The sequence below is a fragment of the Bos indicus genome, chromosome 11 (genome assembly GCF_029378745.1).
Source record: "Bos indicus isolate NIAB-ARS_2022 breed Sahiwal x Tharparkar chromosome 11, NIAB-ARS_B.indTharparkar_mat_pri_1.0, whole genome shotgun sequence".
Lineage (NCBI taxonomy): Eukaryota > Metazoa > Chordata > Mammalia > Artiodactyla > Bovidae > Bos > Bos indicus.
The window spans coordinates 80,591,388-80,614,318 of NC_091770.1; the positions used below are offsets into that span (position 1 = coordinate 80,591,388).

Consider the following 22,931-nt stretch of genomic DNA (forward strand, 5'->3'; position numbering starts at 1 on the left):
GTTTGTCCAGTTCACGTTCACGGAATCAGTGACACCAACAGGATTAGTCTCTGACTAAATATTATCACTCCCAGTATCCCTCTCTCCCTGTCTTTCTCCATCTGTGTATCTGTCTGTCTGTGTGTCTGCCTGTATACACCTGTCTGTCTCTTTCTCTGTCTCTCTCCCACCTGCCCAGCCCCTCTTGTTCACACTGTTTGGTAAATTTCTCTCAATGCCTCTAGAAGCAGAGCTGGGGGTCGTGGGGGTAAGGCATTCAAGTGCAGACATGGCAGGAGAGTCTGCACTGTCTTTGACCACAGATGAATTCTTCTAGGAGCTTTGGTTTGCAGATTTGGAGCCCTACTACAGGCAGATGAGGAGGTTTTTCTTGTCTACCTGGGCACTGTAGGGCTAAAAGTGACATTGGGAGGCTCACTGACCACCTTGTCTTTGCTCCATGTGGTTCCTGACCCTGAAATGTATAGGGAGCATCTCAGGAACAACTCTGAAGGCTCACACAGCAGGGGCAGTACATGGACTTCTGAGTAGTCAGTGAGCCTCGTCATCAGGAGACACAGCCTGGCTACGCCTCATTTTCATGGGACGGGGCGAGGGGCAGGTCGTCGTATCTCGCTTGGATTTAATCACGTCTAAGGATTATACAGTGGAAGTGAGAAATAGATTTAAGGGCCTAGATCTGATAGATAGAGTGCCTGATGAACTATGGAATGAGGTTCGTGACACTGTACAGGAGACAGGGATCAAGACCATCCCCATGGAAAAGAAATGCAAAAAAGCAAAATGGCTGTCTTAGGAGGCCTTACAAATAGCTGTGAAAAGAAGAGAAGTGAAAAGCAAAGGAGAAAAGGAAAGATATAAGCATCTGAATGCAGAGTTCCAAAGAATAGCAAGAAGAGACAAGAAAGCCTTCCTTAGTGATCAATGCAAAGAAATAGAGGAAAACAACAGAATGGGAAAGACCAGAGATCTCTTCAAGAAAATTAGAGATACCAAGGGAACATTTCATGCAAAGATGGGCTCGATAAAGGACAGAAATGGTATGGACCTAAAGAAGCAGAAGATATTAAGAAGAGGTGGCAAGAATACACAGAAGAACTGTACAAAAAAGATCTTCATGACCCAGACAATCACGATGGTGTGATCACTGACCTAGAGCCAGACATCCTGGAATATGACGTCAAGTGGGCCTTAGAAAGCATCACTACGAACAAAGCTAGTGGAGGTGATGGAATTCCAGTTGAGCTATTTCAAATCCTGAAAGATGATGCTGTGAAAGGGCTGCACTCAATATGCTAGCAAATTTGGAAAACTCAGCAGTGGCCACAGGACTGGAAAAGGTCAGTTTTCATTCCAATCCCAAAGAAAGGCAATGCCAAAGAATGCTCAAACTACCACACAATTGCACTCATCTCACATGCTAGTAAAGTAATGCTCAAATTTTTCCAAGCCAGGCTTCAGCAATACGTGAACCATGAACTTCCAGATGTCCAAGCTGGTTTTAGAAAAGGCAGAGGAACCAGAGATCAAATTGCCAACATGCGCTGGATCATCGAAAAAGCAAGAGAGTTCCAGAAAAACATCTATTTCTGCTTTATTGACTATGCCAAAGCCTTTGACTGTGTGGATCACAATAAACTGTGGAAAATTCTGAAGGAGATGGGAATACCAGACCATCTGACCTGCCTCTTGAGAAACCTATATGCAGGTCAGAAAGCAACAGTTAGAACTGGACATGGAACAACAGACTGGTTCCAAATAGGAAAAGGAGTACGTCAAGGCTGTATACTGTCACCCTGCTTATTTAACTGCTATGCAGAGTACATCATGAGAAACGCTGGGCTGGAAGAAGCACAAGCTGGAATCAAGATTGCCAGGAGAAATATCAATAACCTCAGATATGCAGATGACACCACCCTTATGGCAGAAAGTGAAGAGGAACTAAAAAACCTCTTGATGAAAGTGAAAGAGGAGAGTGAAAAAGTTGGCTTAAAGCTCAACATTCAGAAAACTAAGATCATGGCATCTGGTCCCATCACTTCATGGGAAATAGAAGGGGAAACAGTGTCAGACTTTATTTTTCTGGGCTCCAAAATCACTGCAGATGGTGATTGCAGCCATAAAATTAAAAGATGCTTACTCCTTGGAAGGAAAGTTATTACCAACCTAGATAGCATATTCAAAAGCAAAGACATTACTTTGCCAGCAAAGGTCCGTCTAGTCAAGGCTATGGTTTTTCCAGTGGTCATGTATGGATGTGAGAGTTTGACTGTGAAGAAAGCTGAGCGCTGAAGAATTGATGCTTTTGAACTGTGGTGTTGGAGAAGACTCTTGAGAGTCCCTTGGACTGCAAGGAGATCCAACCAGTCCATCCTAAAGGAGATCAGCCCTGGGTGTTCTTTGGAAGGAATGATGCTAAAGCTGAAACTCCAGTACTTTGGCCACCTCATGCGAAGAGTTGACTCATTGGAAAAGACTCTGATGCTGGGAGGGATTGGGGGCAGGAGGAAAAGGGAACAACGGAGGATGACATGGCTGGATGGCATCACCGACTCAATGGACATGAGTTTGAGTGAACTCCGGGAGTTGGTGATGGACAGGGAGGCCTGGCGTGCTGCGATTCATGGGGTCGCAAAGAGTCGGACACAACTGAGCGACTGAATGGAAATGAACTGAACTGAACTGAAGGATTGCCTGTCTTGCAAGTAGAGCTCAGAAAGACCTGTTTCCACAAACCCCTGCACCTCGGGGCGTTCTTGACCCCAAAGTTATATGTGGAAGAGATTTCCAAAATTGTTTCGATCAGAGTAATGAAAGAGGGGGATTAAAATATTACTTTCTATTTTATGATTATTTTGTCCCCAATTTGCCACCTTAGAGTATTAGTCACTAAGACCTAGACCTTGGCCATGGCATAATTGGTGGACTTCACATGTAAATGGATTTATACTTATCAGCACTTGCCTATGGGTTTCCCTGGTGGCTCAGCAGTAAAGAATCAGCCTGTAATGCAGGAGATGGGGGTTCAATCCCTAGGTCAGGAAGCTCTCCTGGAGAAGGATATGGCAACCTACTCCAACACTGTTGCCTGGGAAATCCCATGGGCAGAAGAGCCTTGCAGGCTACACCATGAAGTTGCAAAAGAACTGGACACAACTTAGTGACTATACAACAAACAACATTACCAATAAGAAACAGCTGTTTGAGAGTGGCCAGCATTTTGCAAATGAGCTGTGTGTCCTACAGAAGCCACAAAAGATCATGGAGAGAGCTAAGAACTGAGTTTAACTTCACCTCTGTTCTTCACGAGCTGTGTGACCTTGAAGGGGTCTTAACCCTGCGACCCTCAGTTGCCTGGGTGAAATACTCATCAAGTGTCCAGCACAGCCCCTGCCACATTGCAGTAACTTATTCCTCAACAGCCATTATTGGACATTTACAGTATACCAGGCACTTCCTGGAGGCTGGGGGAGATGGGGTCAGTGAGACAAACCACAAAAATTTCTGATTTTATTTAAAAAAAAAAAAAAAAAGTGCAGGTTTGAGTCAAGGGCCTGAGTTTCAATCCTGGCTCCAGCTCTCCTCAGCTCTGTAATTCAGGCAAATTTGTTTTCTATAGAGTGGGGGCTGGTAGATTGGCACCTGGAGCTGAATGGGGAGAAGGGGGCTTGGTAAGGCTCTGTTCAAACCAGTTTGGCTCAGAAAGAAAAATAGATGAGATCCTGGCTGCCCAATGTAGCTACACCATCCTCTCAGGCCACTTGGGGAATGTGCAGCTGTGGGCATCTCTCCTGTGTACAGGTGTGTCGCGGGCCCTCTGGGGGTGACTTCTTTCACTGGAGCACAGTTAGCCTTGGGAGTGGCTCTAGGCTTGGAGTTTGGGATCCTCCCCAGGTTACTGATAAATTGAGTCTTACCCTTGGCTTTCCCATACCTTTTCTTAGGGGAAAGGACATTAGCTGAGTTAGACCACTCAGCGCTGGAGTTGGATCCCTACCCAAAGGGTCTTTGGGATAAAGGTTGAGATTTGGTGGTTCCATTTTAACTTTTTAGTCATCCTAAGACAATTTAGTCAGTAACAGAAGCTTCTTTCTTCCCTGTCAGATTGTCGACATTATCTATATTTGAAAGAATTTATGGTCAAAACCGTTTACCAGAGGTTTTCATTGAACCACTAGAAAGAAAACTACAGAGTTAGATACATAATATGGAAATACCGCCTAGGCTCAGGTCAGCTCTAGCACCGAAGCTAAATAGTCAGTTTTCTTGATATACACATATAGTCTAGACTCTGAATCCTATTGTATGTATATATTTGTAATACTTTTAAAAATTATTTATTTTTATGTTAGGCTGTGCTGGGTCTTCACTGCTCTGCACCGGCTTTCTCTAGCTGAGGTCAGCAGGGCTACTCTGCACTGTGGTGCACAGACTTACTGTTGTGGCTTCTCTTGTGTGTGTGTGGCACGTGGAATCTTCCTCGACCAGGGATCAAACCCACGTTCTATGCCCTGGCAGGCAAATTCCTATCCACTGAATACTAAGGGAGTCCTCTTGAATGTATATTTTTGTTTGGAGGCAGAACTGACCCCACAGCCTACTAACTCTTATTTGCTCACTTGCCCTTGAAACCAATTAGACAGCAACTGTTAAGACTTTAGAACTGTAAAAGTGGGTAGGACTGGGGACAGAATAACCATAATATAGAAAGTGATATTTAACCCCTCTCTTTCATTACTCATAGGAATGTAATCTGTCCTTTCCTAGGACATAAGTTCTTCCAGAGTCGCTGCTTCACTATAGTTACATTTGAAAGACAGTCAACCCTTGCTGATATGAAGATTTTTCTAAGACTTAGCTCTTCTCTTCTGAAGAATTAATAGGTAAGATTTTTTTTTAATCTTTGTAACTTAAAGCTCCATGCTCAATATACTAGATATATCACTCTATGAATGAGGAAAAAAAACTCCTAAACAAGGAACAATTGAAAAAAAATCTATGGATTAAAGCTGATTATTAAGTATGTCAAATGTTCCATCTGGGGCTTTCCAGGTGGTGTCAATGGTAAAAAAAAAAAATTCTCCTGCCAAGGCAGGATATGTAAGAGACGCGGGCTCCATCCCTGGGTCGGAAGATCCCCTGAAGAAGAGCAAGGCAACCCAGCCCAGTATTCTTACTTGAAGAATCCCATGGACAGAGGAGTCCAGCGGGCTATGGTCCATAGGGTTGCAAAGAATCAGACAAAACTGAAGCGACTTTGCATTGCACACAGCACACATTTTCATCTGTCTCATTCTTTGCCTAATTTATCTCCTTACTTTACTTTGGGTTGTCAATTTGGAACAGTAAAAACTAGTTTAACCAGATTCATAAGCAGGAATAATTACTAAAATGTAAGAATGTTTTTGACTTAACATGTTGTATCCCAGTAGAGTTATGCTCAGGATTATTAATACTTTTTGAATCTGAAGATACCTGTCTTTTATCAGTTCTAGGATATTCTCAGCCACTCTATCTTCAGATATTACTTTACACATGCTCTTCTTTCAGAACATCTATCAGACATGTGTTAGACTTTTATTTTTCCATGTCTCACTTTGTTCACGTTTTTAATGTGCCTCTGTTACATTCTGAATAAATCCTTTAGATGCACTTACACTTCTCAGATTCTCTACAGCTTTATTTAATCTTTTCTATTTTCTGTTGACTTTGATTTTAATAATGAGTTTTCATTTCTAGAACTACCTCAGTCTTTTTCATATGTACCTCTTACTTGATAATGTCATAGCCTTATGTTTAATAACATTTATATAGCTTCTAAAATTGGCTTTGTAAATTATATCTTGGGCTTCCCTGGTGTCTCAGTGGTAGAGAATATATCTGTTAATGCAGGAATCACAGGTGGGATCCCTGCATCAGAAAGATCCCCTGGAGAAGGAAACGGCAACCCACTCCAGTACTCTTCCCTGGAAAATCCCATGGTCAGAGGAGCCTGGCTGGCTGCAGTCCATGGGGTCACAAAAGAGTCGGACACAACTTAGCAACTAAACAACAACAGCCAATTATATCTTAAATTCTGTTGTCTGAAATTCTAATCCTATAGTTTCTTTGTGTGTTGTTTTACATTATATTATGAATCCACCTTGAGTAGGATTTTGGTTGTAGGAATCTATGTGAGCTCGTTTGAAAATGCATTTCTCATAAGAGACTTTGTTGCTTCTACAAGATACCTCAGGGTTATTGTCTGCTGGAGAACATTCTTTTTTATACAGTTCCCAGTTTGGTTTTCTACATCAAATGGATTAGAAAACCTCAAACCCAAAATCACGTTGTGAGGGCAGGCTTGGTATTATAAACTCTCAGGGGAGACTTCTCTACCTGACTTTCACCCCTAAGAACTCACTGACGGAGAAAGCTTTTTGTTACCTTTTCTTACCGCTGTGTGGAAACAAAGCTCTTCTAGCTTACCTTTTCAGTGAGAGTATAATCCTTTCCAGGGCGAGGAAGTGGTTGAGACTTCACACAAGTGCCACATTTTAATTATTCATTTTGGCTGTGCTGGGTCTTCGATGCTGTGCATGGGCTCAGTAGTTGCAGTGTTCGGGCTTAGTTGGTGCATTTGGGATCTTCATTACTCAACCAGGGACTGAACCCAGGGCCCCTGCATTGGGAGTGTGGAGTCTTATCCATTGGATCACCAGGGACGTCCCAAGGGTCACATTTTAAATCCAAGCCTTCTACAGGCCTGAGAGTCTCCTGTCACCACACAGGTATTAAAATATACATCATGGTTTACTGGGTTTCCCTGGTGGCTCAGATGATCAGGAATCTGCCTGCAATGAGGGAACCCTGGATTCAATCTCTGGGTCGGGAAGATCCCCTGGAGAAGGGAATGGCAACCTACTCCAGTATTCTTGCGTGGAGAATTCCATGGACAGTGGAACTTAGCGGGTTACAGTCCATGAAGCTGCAAAAAGTCAGACACAACTGAGCAAAACTAACACCATCATCTCCAGCCCCTACACCTGTACAGCAGCCACAGAGTCCAATCATTATTCATTTGTCCAAGTTGTGGCTACCTCTTCTTTTATGGTCTCAAGGATTTCATTGATGGTCTCTGCAAGCTTAACCATACTCCTAGATGGATTAAGTATACCCTCTCAACATTTCTAGCTGTCATTCTGTTGTGGGATTTTCACATTTCTCTGGTTCACAATGTTTCTGGAAAGGCGCTTCCTCACTTATGTCAGTGTCAGCAAGACTCCATGTCCAATGACACCATGGTAGTTATTGCAATGAAGCTGGAAGGAGTTCCAGGCATGGATCCATCAGAATTCACTTTAGGACACAAATGTGGCCAACTTGTAGCTGTTATCAAAACAAGCACAACATTTATGTTCAGTGTGAACACTTGAAAAACCAGCAGAAAGATAAGAATTTTTTTTTTACCACATCCTTGTGTTTTGCACATTTTCAGTGAGGATGATGTTATGCTCACAGTTCTCTTCCCTACGTAATTTGAAAATCACATCCTGACTTATGAGAACCATGTCCTTCACTTCAGACCTGAAGCAGCTTATCCTGGTATGAGTAAGACAGTGTGCAGGGAAGTGGTAACTAAAGCCAGAAAGACATTGCTTCTGAAAGCTTTCTTTCTTGGGGTTCTGCTTCTATGGAAGTGAAGGATTTTGATATTCCACCTCCTTTTTCTCCCCATCTGGAGTTTTTTTAAAAGCAGCAGAACAGGAGATGGAGGTGGGGAAACGCCACCCTAAGCTTTGCCGCTAATGATGCCTGATGATTCAGTGTATTGTGCCCTTTCTAAAGGGATCCTGTTGTATTTTTCTTAGACTGAGATGGATCTGTTAATATCTTCTCCATGATACAAAGAAGATGAACCCACACGCTGGTTGAGCCAGGGCTTGGTTATGTTGCCCTGACCATGGAGCTGTCCAAAGGTGAGTTCTTCTCGGTTGTGTGGGAAGATAATCCATCTGATGACAACAGTGACATGAAAGAATTCAACTGTGCCCTCTGTGATACTTCCTATCACTCTTATCTATGTCTGTTTTCTCATTTGTCCTTCAGTTACCATGAGAGGCAAGCAAGAATCTCTCCAGTTTTACCTGTTTGGAAAGTAAGGTTTATCAAAAGTAAAACTGAATACTACAACAAATTACAGAAGAGAAATATTCTTAAACTGAACAGATCTTAAGAGTGAACGACTTACTGATATCAAGTAGAAAGCTGGGGAAATGATACATACAAGTTACCAAAAACACACTGTAATTAGAGGGCAAAATTTATTGTTACAAATCTTACCAATAGAAGGGTGGGGGAAAGTGGAAGCAGTGACAGATTTTTCTCTTCTTGGGTTCTAAAATCACTGTGGATAGTGACTGCAGCCATGAAATTAAAAGACGCTTGCTCCTTGGAAGAAAAGCTATGACAAACCTAGAGAGCATATTAAAAAGCAAAGACATCACTTTGCCAACAGAGGTCCATAGAGTCAAAGCTATGGTCTTTCTAGTAGTCATGTACGAATGTGAGAGTTGGACCATAAGAAAGGCAGAGCACCAAAGAATTGATGCTTTTAAACTGTAGTGTTGGAGAAGACTTTTGAGAGTCCTTTGGACAGCAAGGAGATGCAACCAGTCAATCCTAAAGAAAATCAACCCTGAAAACTCATTGGAAGAACTGATACTGAGGCTGAAGCTTCAATACTTTGGCCACCTGATGCGAACAGGTGACTCATTGGGAAAGACCCTGATGCTGGGAAAGATTGAAGGTGGGAGAAGAAGGGGATGACAGAGGATGAGATGGTTGTATGGCATCACTGACTCAGTGAATGTGAACTTGGGCAAACTTTAGAAGATAGTGAGGGACAGAGAGGCCTGGCGTGCTGCAATCCATGGGGTCGCAAAGAGTTGGACACAACTTAGCGACTGAAAACAACCACCACCACCAACATAAAGTAAAAGGAATAATTAGGAGATGCAGTATCTGAAAAAGGATGCATTCCAATTTCTTTGTTTTATATATCACAAAATCATAAGGCTAATTCTGGAATTTTAAAAAATGTAGTTTAGACAAGGAGGGAAGTTGATTGTAATTTGCATTTTCAGTTCATCCATACTAGCTGAACATTTTTTTTTTTTTGCTGTGTAATTGAAACCGAGTTTAATAATACTACGACCTCAAGACTGAATTAAAGGCAACAGCTTCTTTCTATAGTTGAGTTTGGATCTCTACCTCCAGGCTGGATCATTTCTAGCCATCCTGAGGCCACCAATCCCCCTGTCCACACCCTGGAGGCAAGAAATTCACCTACTTCTAACTCTTCTGTTGAGCTTGCTGTTTTAACTTTTTGAGGGAAAAATAGACAATTTACCAGTGCCCCTGAACTTAAGGGGAAGGAAACGAGCATTTGCTCCATCAAGCACTGTTCCGGCAATTCAATGCCACTGGCCTTTCACTTTTCACTTTCATGCGTTGGAGAAGGAAATAGCAACCCACTCCAGTGTTCTTGCCTGGAGAACCCCAGGGACGGGGGAGCCTGGTGAGCTGCCGTCTATGGAGTCGCACAGAGTCGGACACAACTGAAGCGACTTAGCAGCAGCAGCAGCAGTCCCATTTTATCTCCACCCCTGACCAGTGAAGTAAGCTGTGCTCCCTCATTTTGCAGATTAAACACTTACTTGAAGTTTGTGAACCTTATGGCTTTGGAGACATGGTTAAGTAACTCGAAAACAGAATGCTTTTCACTAAACCTCTGGGCTTCTCAATTACCTGGAACAAGAAGCCAAGCTATTTTCTGCCTCAGCACCAAGCCTGTTCAGAGCCTACCTGGGAGGAAGGAAAGTGACCTTCATGCCCAGTGACCTTCATGCCCACCACACACTGTGCCTCTTAGACCCCTGGGGCACAGGGTTGAGCATCACTGAGCCTGGCATCCTCTTTGCTCTTCCGTTTCTGCAGTCCAGGACCAGGTCTGCATGACTGCCTGCTTGCCAGGAAATACAGTTTTCTGAATGGATTCCTTGTTTTCCACCCATGGGGCCTCCCTGGCAGCAGAACAGTCTGCCCATACCCTTTGCCTCTGAGCCTGGTGGGTTCAGACCAGGCTCAGACCTCTGAGCACAGACCCGCTGAGCTCGGACCATCGGGGACATGGCTCGCTGTCCCCTTGCGCCCAATTCAGACACCCGAGGGCACCTGGGTCTGGAAGCAGCAATGGGGTGCCTGCTAGCTAGGGAAATTGACATCTGCTTTTCAGGAAAAACAACAACAACAGCAACCCTCTGTTCACAGGATGGATGGGGGCTTCCAAAAGTGGGGAGAATAGCCACTGTATTGGGTTCCTGCTTCCGCAATGAATATTTGGAGGCTCTGTTCTCCAGTAAAAGTCCTCAGCATTGTTGGATGTGCTCTGGGTCCCAGAATGGAAATTGTTGTTCATTCTTGGTATTTAAAATACACACACCACACAAACGGAAATCAAGACCCTAGCACTTCTCTGGCACCTCTTGCTCCTTTTAACTAGAGCTCTTTATGACGGAGACACACTATTGGCACCTCCAGCCTTGTTAACAGGGTTAAAAGCTGGTTCCGGGAGCACCTCTCAGGCTAGCCTACTGGTGAGAAGGGGGCAAAGGAACCCCAGAGCACCATGCCCTGAAAGGACCTCTTTTGCAACAATCATAGACCCCAGAGAAGTGACTGCAGCATTTTATTTGGATGTACGTACCTATTTAAACCCCTGGGACTTTTGAAAAGGTCATCCCCCTGAAAGATCAAAATCAAGAGGCATTTTCATTTCCTTTAAATCGGCTGTAAAGGGAGAACTATATCTGTCCCTCCCCCATTCCTGGTGTGTGTGTGTGTTAGTCGCTCAGTCGTGTCCAACTTTTTGTGACCCCATGGACTATAGCCCGTCAGGCTCCTTTGTCCACGGGATTCACCAGACAAGACTACTGGAGTGGGTTGCCATTTCCTTCTCCACCCCCATTCCTGGAGTTTATCATTTAAGAATTAATCACAGATAATGCTATGTTCTATATATGCTCTATTCTGTTTCTTTATATGCTATAAAGAAAGCTGAGTGCTGAAGAATTGATGCTTTGGAACTGTGGTGTTGGAGAAGATTCTTGAGAGTCCATTGGACTGCAAGGAGATCCAACCAGTCCATCTGAAAGGAGATCAGTCCTGAATGTTCATTGGAAGGACTGATGTTGAAGCTGAAACTCCAGTACTTTGGCCACCTGATGTGAAGAGCTGACTCATTTGAAAAGACCCTGATGCTGGGAAAGATTGAAGGCAGGAGGAGAAGGGGATGACAGATGATGAGATGGTCGGATGGCATCACCAATGTGAGTTTGAGTAAACTCCTGGAATTGGTGATGGCTAGGGAGGCCTGACGTGCTGCAGTCCATGGGGTCACAAAGAATTGGATACGACTGAGCAACTGAACTGAACTGAACTGAATGCTATGCTCAGAAACTTCCTGGGCAATCATTCTTTAGTTTCTACTTCCAGATTCTTTTGGAGAAGCAAATGGCAACCCACTCCAGTACTCTTGCCTGGGAAAGTCCATGGACAGAGGAGCCTGGCGGACTACAGTCCTTGGGGATCACAAAGAGTCGGACATGACTGAGCAGCTGAACGACAACAGTGCTGCCGAGGCTTTTCAGGGAAGCTCTGGAGCCCATTAGTCCTTTACTGCCATAGGTCTAGAGACTTGCCTAACCTCTCTGAGCCTTGTTTTCTCATCTGTGAAATGGGAATAGCAGCCTCGACCTCACAGCCTTGCTGGGAGTAGTAGGATGTGGAGACCAGGGCTCAGCAGTGTTACTGACCCTTACACACTGAAGTGAACATTCAGGAACAGCAGAATGAACGGATTGATCAGAGTTTGGAAATGTCTTTTCCACTGGCTTTTCCAGAGCTTTCCAAAGCTGGAGCCGTTTTTCCCTTCTCACCACTTCTCCTGGCTCCTCATTCACCCTCCTCTCTAGCTCCACTGGGATGCTCTGCCTTCCACGTCCTTCCCACCCCTCAAGCCTCAGCTCTCTCATTTTGTAACCCCTCAGCCACTTCCTTCCATGCTTCCAATCCCCGGAGAGGGCCCCTCCAACCCACAGTTCACAGCAGACTCGCTGTCTGAACCACATCCTCTTTAAACCATTATGGAATCTTATTCCTCCACCACTGGAGTGTAAACGTCCAAAGGCCTGGGGTCCTATCCCTCTTCCAGAAACCAGACACAGACTAGGAAACATGTCACCAGCTCATCGATTCTTGTTCAGTGAATGAATTCATCATCTTCACAAATTCTTACAGAATGAGTCAAATAAAAAATATAAGTGCTTGCTAAGTCCTGCCCCGTAGCTTAGCATCCGAGCCTGTTATACTCTGTATCCAGACTCCCTGTTCCGCCCTCTGTTTCAGCCAAGTGCCCTCATGCTGTGCCTCTCACTGATTTCTGCCTTTGGACCTTTGTTTTCTCTGTTCTTTGTCTCTTGAATGACCCCTGTACTCGACCAAGGTCCCACTTATCCATCTAGGTTCAAGTTCAGTGCCAGCTTACCTACAGAGTCAGCTTCCCCACAGAGTCAGCTTCCCCTTCAAACAGAATCCCTCTTTCCTTTCCTTATTCTCACTGATTTTAGACACACTTTAAAAATGTCTGTCCATTTTTTTTTTGCCTGTATATGCTTATTTAGGTATGTCCCCCAACTCCATTTAAACTTCTTGAGAACAGAGACCATATTTTGCCCTCACAAGGTTATTATGAGGGTTAATGAGATAGCATAGGTTAGAAAAGCACAGAGTTACTTGTGTTACATTTGTGGCATCTTAGGACTTCCTGGTGGTCCAGTGGCTAAGACTCTATGCTCCCAATGCAGGGGGCCCAGGTTCGATCCCTAGTCAGAGAACTAAAAGATCCTGCATGCCACAGCTAAGACCTGGTGGGGACAAATAAATAAAATATACTTTTAAAAATTGTGGTATCTTGGTCACCCTCCACCCATTTGTTGCTCCAAGACCTAGTTCTCAGCTTGGTAAACATATGCTTGATAATCTGTACTGCATAAATGATTAAAAAAAAATAAAAGGAGCCCTCTTGGAGGTCTGTGCTTGAAAGTAGGATAGGAGGATCATTGAATGTATTAAGTGATGAAAGAAGGTTCTGGCTTCATCTGCTTCCTTTTCCCCTTCCTTGCCCTATGAGAGCACCAGTGCAGGACTGGTGTGGTTGGAACAGAAGGAAGAACAAGTACCAAAGTGTGGGATGGTGGGAAAATTGGGGCAGGGGAAGAACAAGACTCATGTGGCTATAAGTGGGGAGGAAATTTTTTTTCAAAAAATAAAATATGAATGAGATACAGAAAAAGCAGAAATAAAAAGATAATTTTAAGAAATATTGCTAAGGACTGGATTTCTTTGTGAAAATATAAAGAAAAATGGGCTTCCCAGGTGGCGCTGTGGTAAAGAACCCACCTGCCAATGCAGCAGGAGACATAAGAGACTCAGGTTCAATCCCTGGGTTGGGAAGACCCTCTGGAGGAGAGTATAGCAACCCACACCAGTATTCTTGCCTGGAGAATCCCTTTGACAGAGGAGCCTGGCGGGCTACAACCCATAGGGTTGCAGAGAGTGGGACGTGACTGAAGCGACTTAGCATGCATGCACAGGCACATATAAAGAAAAACAACATAAGAAGGAAAACAGAAACTTGAGTATTTAGTAACTGAGCCAGTGGACCACAGTGGCAGTCACTCACTGCAAGCGTGTGATGTTCTGTGCCAGGTTGCTTTCTCAGGACCCAGAGAAGTAATGACTTGAAGTAGCCTGTGAGCACCCACTCCAGTGTTCTTGCCTGGAGAATCCCAGGGACGGGGGAGCCTGGTGGGCTGCTGTCTATGGGGTCGCACAGAGTCGGACACAACTGAAGCGACTTAGCCGCAGCAGCAGTAGCAGCCTGTGAGCAGGAGAAGCTTCTCTCAGGTTGGGAGTCAGCTTCCCCACAGCTGGGAGGATGTTCAAGCCCTCAGCCTCCCACCCCTGCTTTCCTGTCCATCTCAATTCCCTGCCCTTCAAATTCACTCTGTGTACTTCAACCAAAGCAGCCCATTTCTAATCCCCAACCAGGGCTTTCTCGGACCGCCATTCTTTAGCACATGCTGTTTGCTCTGATCAGAATGCCCTTGGCTCCCTAGAGGACTTCTAGAGCCTCCTCCTGTGTATCGCCTTCCCTGAGTCCCTCCAGGAGCATTGGATCCTTTCATCTCTTTACTGGTCCTGCTCACTCACTGGCTGCGTGAATCTCCCCTGTGCATCTTCACCGAGGAGGGGCTGCTCCTGAAATCTGACTCCGGTCTCCTTCCCAGACCCTCATTTCTGGTCTCACAGTTCCCGGTATCCTTGCACGTCTCCCCTCTGTTTCATTGCCGGGGTCCTCAGCCCACTGCCTGACTCTCAGCTGCCCCAGAATATATCAGGCCATTTGATGTGTGTTAGAATCCTGGAACTTAAATTACTTAAATGTCACCTGCTTTCTCTGCTAGGAAGTAATTAGATGTGCAGTAAAAACAGCAATGGGAGTCTCTTGGGAATGCAAATTCTCAAGGGATGAAGGGAAATAAAATTCTGTTCAAGGGTTTTGGCTTTCATTACTCTTCCCTATGCGCAGATGTGAACTATTTTGTGTGCACACTGATGAGATTCAAAAAGTCAGAAAACATCCATGCAAAAGCCGCCTTGAAGAAATGATGTATTGAAGAAATGTACACATAGCTTTAGGAGGATGCCCTTGGGGGCAAGCTTTTGGGCACAACTAAATTTTCCTTTGGAGACAGAGGAGTTTAGCCAGAAGGTGCCAGACCAGGAGGTTAAAACTTTGGACTCTGCGACTTGCCCGGTGGTCTACTTGCTAAGACTCCAAGCTCCCGATGCAGGGGGCCTGGGTTTGACGCCTGGTCGGAGGACTAGATTCCATATGCCACAACTAAAGATCCCACATACCACAATGACGACTGAAGATCCCGCATGTCACAACTAAGACCCGGAGCAGTCAATAAATAAATAAATGTTAAAGAAACTTGGATTCTGGTGCCAGCTCTGTCATTCACTCATAGTTATGATGTTTTGTCATTATGAGCTTTAAAATCCTCATCTCTAAACTGGACATAACAATCCCTATTCAGTTTCATGTATAATTAAGTACAGGTAAGAATGAAATAAGATAATGTATATGAAATGTATTGTAATCACCAAACCAATATAAGGACACACCTGGGGTAAGTAGTGACGGCTTGGTGTGGCGCACAGCTGCCAGAGTTTGATTCCTAGGTCTGCTGCTGCCAAGTTGCATGAACTTGGATAAGTGTTCACCTCTCTGTGCCTCAGTTTTCTCATCTATAAAATGGGTAAATGTTTGTCCTTATGTCATAAGGTAGTAGCTTCTTCTTGCTTCATAGGGATTAAAATACTTATTTCATGAAAAGTACTTAATGCCTTACCCAGAGTAAGGACACAATAAATATTAGTTGTTGTGCTATTGGTAACATTATGATTGCCAATTTTCATTTGGTCATTTTGCACCCAAAAGAAATTGAAGGAAAACAATAAACTGTAGCCCCTGAAAACAGGTATTTCTAGAATCCAAACTGTGATACCCTTAGAGGCATACAAATGCCCCAAGGTTGTTACAAAACTCACACTTTTCTCAAATTCCAGTTTATGAGAGAAAGAATGGTCATGCTCCATACCACACAAGAAGAGAGTGGGGAACAATGTTGTTTTTCAGTCACTCAGTCGTGTCCACCTCTTTCCGACCCCATGGACTGCAGCATGCTGGGCTTCTCTGTCCTTCACTGTCTCCCAGAGTTTGCTTAAACTCATGTCCATTGAGTCGGTGATGCCATCCAAAAGGCATCACAATTTAAAATATGCCCTGATCTCTGTACATTCTAATAAGTTGCTTGCACAGTGCAAATGAAAATGTAAATCTTCTTCAAGGAGAGCGTAGACTAGTGGGAGCCACTGAAATGCAGAGACTTTGCTGTGACTTATTTTGTTCTCGGCTGCATTTCCAGCACTTGAAGCATAGTATTGTCAAACGTGTCAGTGGAGAAGCCCTGAGTGGAATCTTGGCGAGCATGCGTGTGTGCTCAGTCGTGTCTGACTCTTTGAGACCCCATGGGCTGTAGCCACCGGGCTCCTCCTCCAGGGGATTTTCCCAGCCCAGGGATCGAACCTGTGTCTCTTATGTATCCTACATTGGCAAGCAGATTATCTCTGGCGCCACCTAGGAATCCCATGGAATCCTGGGCCCTGTGCCAATTAAGTGACCTTCAGCAAGATCACTTGGCTTCCCAGAGCCTGTTTCTTTGTTTGCAAAATGGGCTAATATTAGTGATCTTCTATAGCTGTTAAGAGTAAAAGAGAAAAGATATAGAGAGCCTTTGGCCCTGATACTTGACACCTCACATGAAGAATCAACAGCTTCCACTGGCGGGGCTGGGAACAGCCCATGCAGTGCCTGCTAAACTCTCCTGTCTCCTGCACAGCCCTGAACTCCAGCCTCGCAGGGCTCCCCACTTAATGAAGAGAAACAGATGTCAATAGCATTCATATGAGAAAGAACTTAGTAGGAGACTCTGCTAAGGAATGGAGAGTGAATAGTCCCAAACCCGAGAGACAAACAAATCATATGTTTTTCCCCAGCCTCCTCAGAAGATTTTTTGCTTTCTCCCTGTTCAGGGCTAGGGACTTTCTGGAACCAAAATATTAAGAGCAAGTCCTTCCAGATGCTCTAAGAGGCACTGCTTAGTCTTCAGTATTTCATTACAAGGTAGAAGTTATCTCGGGTTTCCAGCAAGTGGACCGGAGGCTTTGCCAAGCTCTGGTTGCTGTCAAGCCAGCATGGGCTGAGCCCACAGGGGTCAAGGCACAGGTCCAGGCTCCTTCCGGCAGCTTGGAGTATACAGGGATCAGATGATGCCTCAGAGAAGTCACATAACATCCTGCTGCTGCTGCTGCTGCTGCGTCGCTTTAGTTGTGTCCGACTCTGCGACCCCATAGATGGCAGCCCACCAGGCTTCCCGTCCCTGGGATTCTCCAGGCAAGAACACTGGAGTGGGTTGCCATTTCCTTCTCCAATGCATGAAAGTGAAAAGTGAAAGTGAAGTCACTCAGTTGTGTCCGACTCTAGTGACCCCATGGACTGCAGCCTACCAGGCTCCTCCATCCATGGGATTTTCTAGGCAAAAGTACTGGAGTGGGCTGCCACTGCCTTCTCTGACATAACATCCTAAGCTACTGTAATTGGAGCTCAGGGCAGTGGTGTGTGTGTGCTAAGTCCTTTGAGTCACTTCCGACTCTTTGCACCCCATGGACTGTAGCCCACCAGGCTTCTCTGTCCATGGGATTCTCCAGGCAAGAATACTGGAGTGGGTAGCCATTTCCTTCTCCAGGGGAGCATCCTGACCCAGTGATAGAACCCGCATCTCTTGTGTCTTCTGCATTGGCAGACGGGTTCTTTACCATGGGTTCTTTACCACCCAGGAAGCCCCAAGGCAGAAGTACCAAAACTTATTTGCATATGCATCTTCTTTTGCTCTGTGTGTGTGTGTGTGTGTTTTAAGACGTCTGAAAGTAAAAGTAATTCTGTCGACCTGTCATTCTGCAGAGGCTCTCACCCACCCCAGCTCTGACCTCTCTCCCAATTAGCTAATGTGGCAGAAACTACAAGAACAAAGAAACCTCAGCCCGGTGTGAATTGTGGAACGTTTTATTGAACACAGATGAACAGCAGAAGTCAGGTTTCTCTGTGGATTAAGGACTCGAGGCGCCAGCAAGGAGGTGAAAGGAATTTCAGAGGAAATGTTTGGGGCGGAGGGAGAAGTTCAAAGGGAAATAATTTAGAGGACAAGATGAATAGCCCCTTCAGAAATGTTGCAGACAGTAAAACAAATGAGGGCCCCAGAGATGGGGAGGTAGAAACTAGGCTAAGAAGCCTGGGAGTGAGCATTTGCCAAGAAAGCTCTCTGCCTGCCCCGCCCAGGGCTCACAGAGCCAGCGGGGTAGGGTCTAAGCCTTGGAGTTAGAGCTGAACTCACTCGCTGACTAGTCAACCACGTGCCACCAGCTGATCGGGTGGCTTTGCACCATGTAGCTTTGTTTCCTCATCCTCAAAATGGGACTAACGATGCCCAACCCCAGAGCTGTTAGGCAGATTACATGGAATTCTGAATGTGAAAACTTAGACCACAATATACTAGACACACACCTTATCCAAGTGCCAGAAATAGCTTATTCCTAATTTTGAGCTACACTATGAGCCAACTGCTTTTAAATGCTCTCTAGAGGAATCAGGGACACAGTCCAGCTATCCTTCACACAAAGGAGACGACTTCACTGGGGATTTTTGCTGGAATCAAATGCTGATGGTCAGCTGCCTGTCCTGATCAGGGCCCACCCGGAGCTGGAGGTGATGTTAGGAACACAAAACCTCTGGGTCCGAGGCCCACTCCCAGGAAGTTATCTTCTCCAGGCTTTCCAGGGAGGACCTTAGGAGTCCTGAGAACAAGCCTACCTAGTAGTTGAATGGCTTTCTAGAATTTTTTGAAAGTCAGGACAGGACCTCCTAACCCATCCACAGTGTTTGGTCCCTAGGGCAACCAAAATTACCCAAGCTATTTATAAAACATACTTAATCCTTGAGTTTGAAAAACCAAAAGCCAAGAGCATTTGGATTCTACCCTCTTTAAAACAGCAAGGAAAATACCAACTGATTCAAAGGCTGAACACTCCCTTTCCTAAAATATTATTTCTCTAATCCTCCTCCTCTGACATAGGAAACACCACACACACACACATACACACATACATACGAACAAATACACGCACACACATACATTCTCACATGAACACCTGTACATGGTAAAGTCCCTTGAAGAAAATCTTAATATTGTTCAGCATTTTCTAGTTGCTTCTTTAAAATGTCATCAGGGAATATATGAGAAGTGGATGAAGATTTGTATACATAGGATGACCTTTTAGCAACTGTGTCCTACCACCATCTACCACCTCCAATGACAAGTTATACTTATTCTGCAGCTACAAAAAGCTGATCAGAAATTAAGTTAGATTCCTTCTTTGCACTATGGGTAAAAATAAATTGTAGATATATTAAAGACCCATATATAAATATTAAAATATTTGAAAATCAAAGCTATTTAGATAGCCTTGGAACTGGGAGAAATTGAGAGGGAAGAAACACATAAGCCAGTTGAAAAAAAAAAAGAGAAAGAGATTTGATCATATAAAAATCAAAGCTTCAAAGAATGTAAGATACAGAATCAAAAGCACAAACAAAGATGATAACAAAGTGATAGATTGGAAGGAAACTTTTCAACACATAGAACATGTGAAGAGCTCTCCCAAATGATTAACAGGAAGATAAATAACCCAGTGGAAAAACGGCAAAGACTATAAACTGGCAAGTTATAGAAGAGGAACCAAAATGAACAATAGTCACATAAAATTTTAAAAAATAAACCATTTCAAAGAGTGCATAGGAAAATTAAAATTAACACAAGAACAGCATGACCATTTTTAATGCATTGAAAACTTCAGAAGACTGATAATATCCAGTGGCAACATGGACCAGATGCTTCTGTCACCTCAAGCTGGTGGAATGTAAATAACTACAAACCTTTGTAAAAGTCACCTAATGGTATTTATTTAAAATTAAAATGTGCATGCACACAACTCAGATTCAGGAATCCCATTTCTGGAAAATTTTCACAAAAACAGTGAATATTTGTCTGTGATGTTTGTTATAGCATTTTTGGTAATAAAAACTGAAAACAACCTAAACTTCATTTGAAAGGTGGTTCACTGGACAAACCATATTTAGCAATAGCATACCTGGCTATGGGACACTGTGGGAACCTCTTCTTTCCACTATATTTTTCACATTTGTGACTTAATCTGCTTCAATTTCCTCATCTATAAAGTCAAGGTAAAAAGGGTACTTGCAACATGGATTTATTTGTGTTAAACTGGAATGGTTTGTACTATATATTGCTAAGAAAAAAAAAGCAATTCGCAGAATTCAAGGTATTCGTTAAAAACTATACACCTATATTTATTGGTATATGTTCGTATTAGCAAAGGAAAAAAAGTGGAGAAGTTATACATTCAATTGTGAACACATCTACTGTCTATGTAATTTGTTATTTAAAACAACAACAACAAAAACATGCAGCTAGTTAATACTGATTGGAAGAGAAAAATTCAGCCCTAAAAAGGCCCACTAGTTTTCAAGAAACTCCTTAATTCAAAGCCCCCATTTCCGTGCCATGTGCCAGCAAATTAGCCAAGCTGAGGGTGTTACAGCCACCCACCCTAGGATGAGACACTATGAAGAGAGTGTGTGTTTGTGGTAGGGGGGGGCATGTGAGGTGATTTGGGGATTGGGTAGGAGGAGTAGATGTGGATAAAGAAATAAATCTCTTTGGAGGGGCGAGATATAGAATTGCATTCTAATCCTCACCCTTGCACTTATCTCTAAAGTCAGACAAATCTCCTTTTTGAGCTAATTTCTTCATTTGAGGGGCTTCCCAGGTGGCGCTCACGGCAAAGAATCCACTTTCCAATGCAAGAGACTCAAGAGATGTGGGTTCGATCCCTGGATTGGGAAGATTCCCTAGAGTAAGAAGTGGCAACCCACTCCAGTATTTTTGTCCAGAAAATTCCATGGACAGAGGAGCTTAGCGGCCTACAGTCCTTGGGGCCAAGAAGAGTCAGATAAGACTGAACACCAGACTTTGTTTGACAAATGAGTAAGTGATGGGATTCATTAAGGTCATATTCAACCAGGCCTGGCACCAAGAGAACCCACCCCTCATTCCATGTCGTCCCCAGCTCTGTTAAGATACCTGGCTATGAGGCTGAGTTTTCCTTCTCTTCCTCTCCCCTCTAAGCCCTTCATTCTCTGGCCCCCAGCCTCCTTTTTCTTCCTTTAAGAGAGAAGGGAAACCTTTAAACTTCCCTTAAGAAAGGAGCCAGCCTTTAAACACTCCACTCTGTCTTAATATAACCTGTCTGCTTGTGAATTTCTATTTACCATGACACTTATTTCTTCTGCATTTAAGTGGTTTTGTTCCCTGCAAAAGCAAAGCCCGATTTTAGTCACACACACACACACACACACACAAGCACACAAACAAAATGAGACAGGAGCACTATAGCCCTTTACTTGATGCTCATCTTTCTAAATAAGAATCCAGGTGTCACCTGGGATCCAGTACAAAATGCAGGTTTAGCTAGCAACAGGAAGAAAGCTCCCCACACCAAAATGCCAGGAGAGGGAGAAGATTAACGGTAACAATTTTACATGCTTGAAAAAAAAAAAACAACAATGCATTTGAAATCACTGACCCTTTAAAATACCTGGAACAGACAGAAAAGGGCAAAGCCATCTGTGTCTTTGCAAAGGGCAAGTCTCTTCAGAAATGGTGGCAAAACCGGAAGCCAAAAGTACCTGCTTGTCTGGCAGTTAAGTGTTCTGGATGTTTCTGAAAAGTCCAATGGGAATTCCCTTAGACTTTTCCAGACAACAAGGTCACGCTCACTCTATGAAAATAACCAGGTGCTGTTGTTCCAAGAGCTGGTCCAGGTGTTTAAAGCTCCTCTGCCCCCTGCCCGGGGGGCTAGGTGGTGAGTCTCCCGAGTCCCCAGGCTGAGCTCAAGCGCTTTGGGGCCGGGGCTCTCGGCCGCTGTTGAGAAGGTCCGTGAGCTCTCCGATATACTTGATGGTGTACTTCAGCGTCTGGATCTTGGTGAGCGGCTGGCCCCTCTGACTGTAGACAGGGGGCAGATAATTCCTGAGGGTGTGCAGGGCATCAGCCAAGGTCCTCATCCGAAGCTTCTCCCTCTCGCTGGCCTTCCGTCTCCGCTGGACGGACATCCTGACCTTGGTGCCCTTCTGGGCCTTGGTGCCACTCGAGCCCTGCAGGTAGGCAGGCGGGAAAGCCAGCATGTCGTAATCCACCTCTATCAGGCCGCTGGTCCCAAGGCCGCTGCAGTCATCGCCGCCCCGACCGTTGGCACCTCCATGCCCACAGGCGAGCCCGGCCACAGCCTGACAGGGAGAGGAAGAATAGGACTCCAGGGATGGAGCTGGGGAGAGGCTCTGGGAGGGAGAGGCCTGAGTCAGCTCAAAGGACCCCGCCCTGTCTTTCCAGTCCCAGGAGGACAGCAGGCCAGGGCTGTCGGAGGAGCCCAAGCCGTCTTCCAGGCTGAGGAAGGTCTCTCGCAGGTTGTCCATGCCTGCAACACAGCTGCAGAGAGGATGAGGCCCTGGCAAGTGAGAAGGCAAGTTGTGCCGCCTGGCCAGGGCAGGGCTCTCTTTTATGATGGCCGGGGAGAAGTGATGAAGTGGGAAAGAGGGTCGGGTAGAGGGAGTTCAAAGGAGAAACCAAGGACCAAGATGGAGAATGAACTCTTCAGGTGTCACTTTCTCCTCATTGATAATTAGCATCTTCCAGCTAAAATGTCTTTAAACAGAAAGGCCTCTGAGAGAAGAAAAAAGGAATTATCTAGTTGTAACTAAACCAATTAAGACTGCATAACTAGACTTAGCATTGTCCTGTGGAACTCATTAATGAGGGAGCCAAGAAAAACAAACCTGGGCAATCTGCAGCAAGGAGGTGCTGGCGAGGGGCCTGCTGGAGAGGAACAGAGCCCCACCCCCCGAGGGGCCACGACCACCTAGCTATTTCAGAGCAGACGGGGTGCTCTGTGGGAGAATCAAGGTGGTTTTGGGACAAGGTAACCCCTCTGAGCTTGGACCCTATTGCTTGTCAAATGCAGACAGTAGTTCTTACTTTGTGTGGCTGCTGGGGGAAGGCACACAGGCA

The 22,931-nt window shown here is 44.7% G+C and overlaps 1 protein-coding gene across 1 annotated transcript; it reads right to left on the reverse strand.

The window, feature by feature from the left end:
- Positions 1-21,757: 21,757 nt before the first annotated feature.
- On the reverse strand, positions 21,758-22,339 carry MSGN1 (mesogenin 1). Its single transcript, XM_019970053.2, has one exon. The coding sequence runs from the start codon at positions 22,337-22,339 to the stop codon at positions 21,758-21,760; it is 582 nt and encodes a 193-aa protein (XP_019825612.1).
- Positions 22,340-22,931: the final 592 nt, after the last annotated feature.

What these genes read in the sequence shown, in the direction of transcription:
- MSGN1 (XM_019970053.2), bottom strand. Translation starts at nt 22,339, where the DNA reads ATGGACAACCTGCGAGAGACCTTCCTCAGCCTGGAAGACGGCTTGGGC.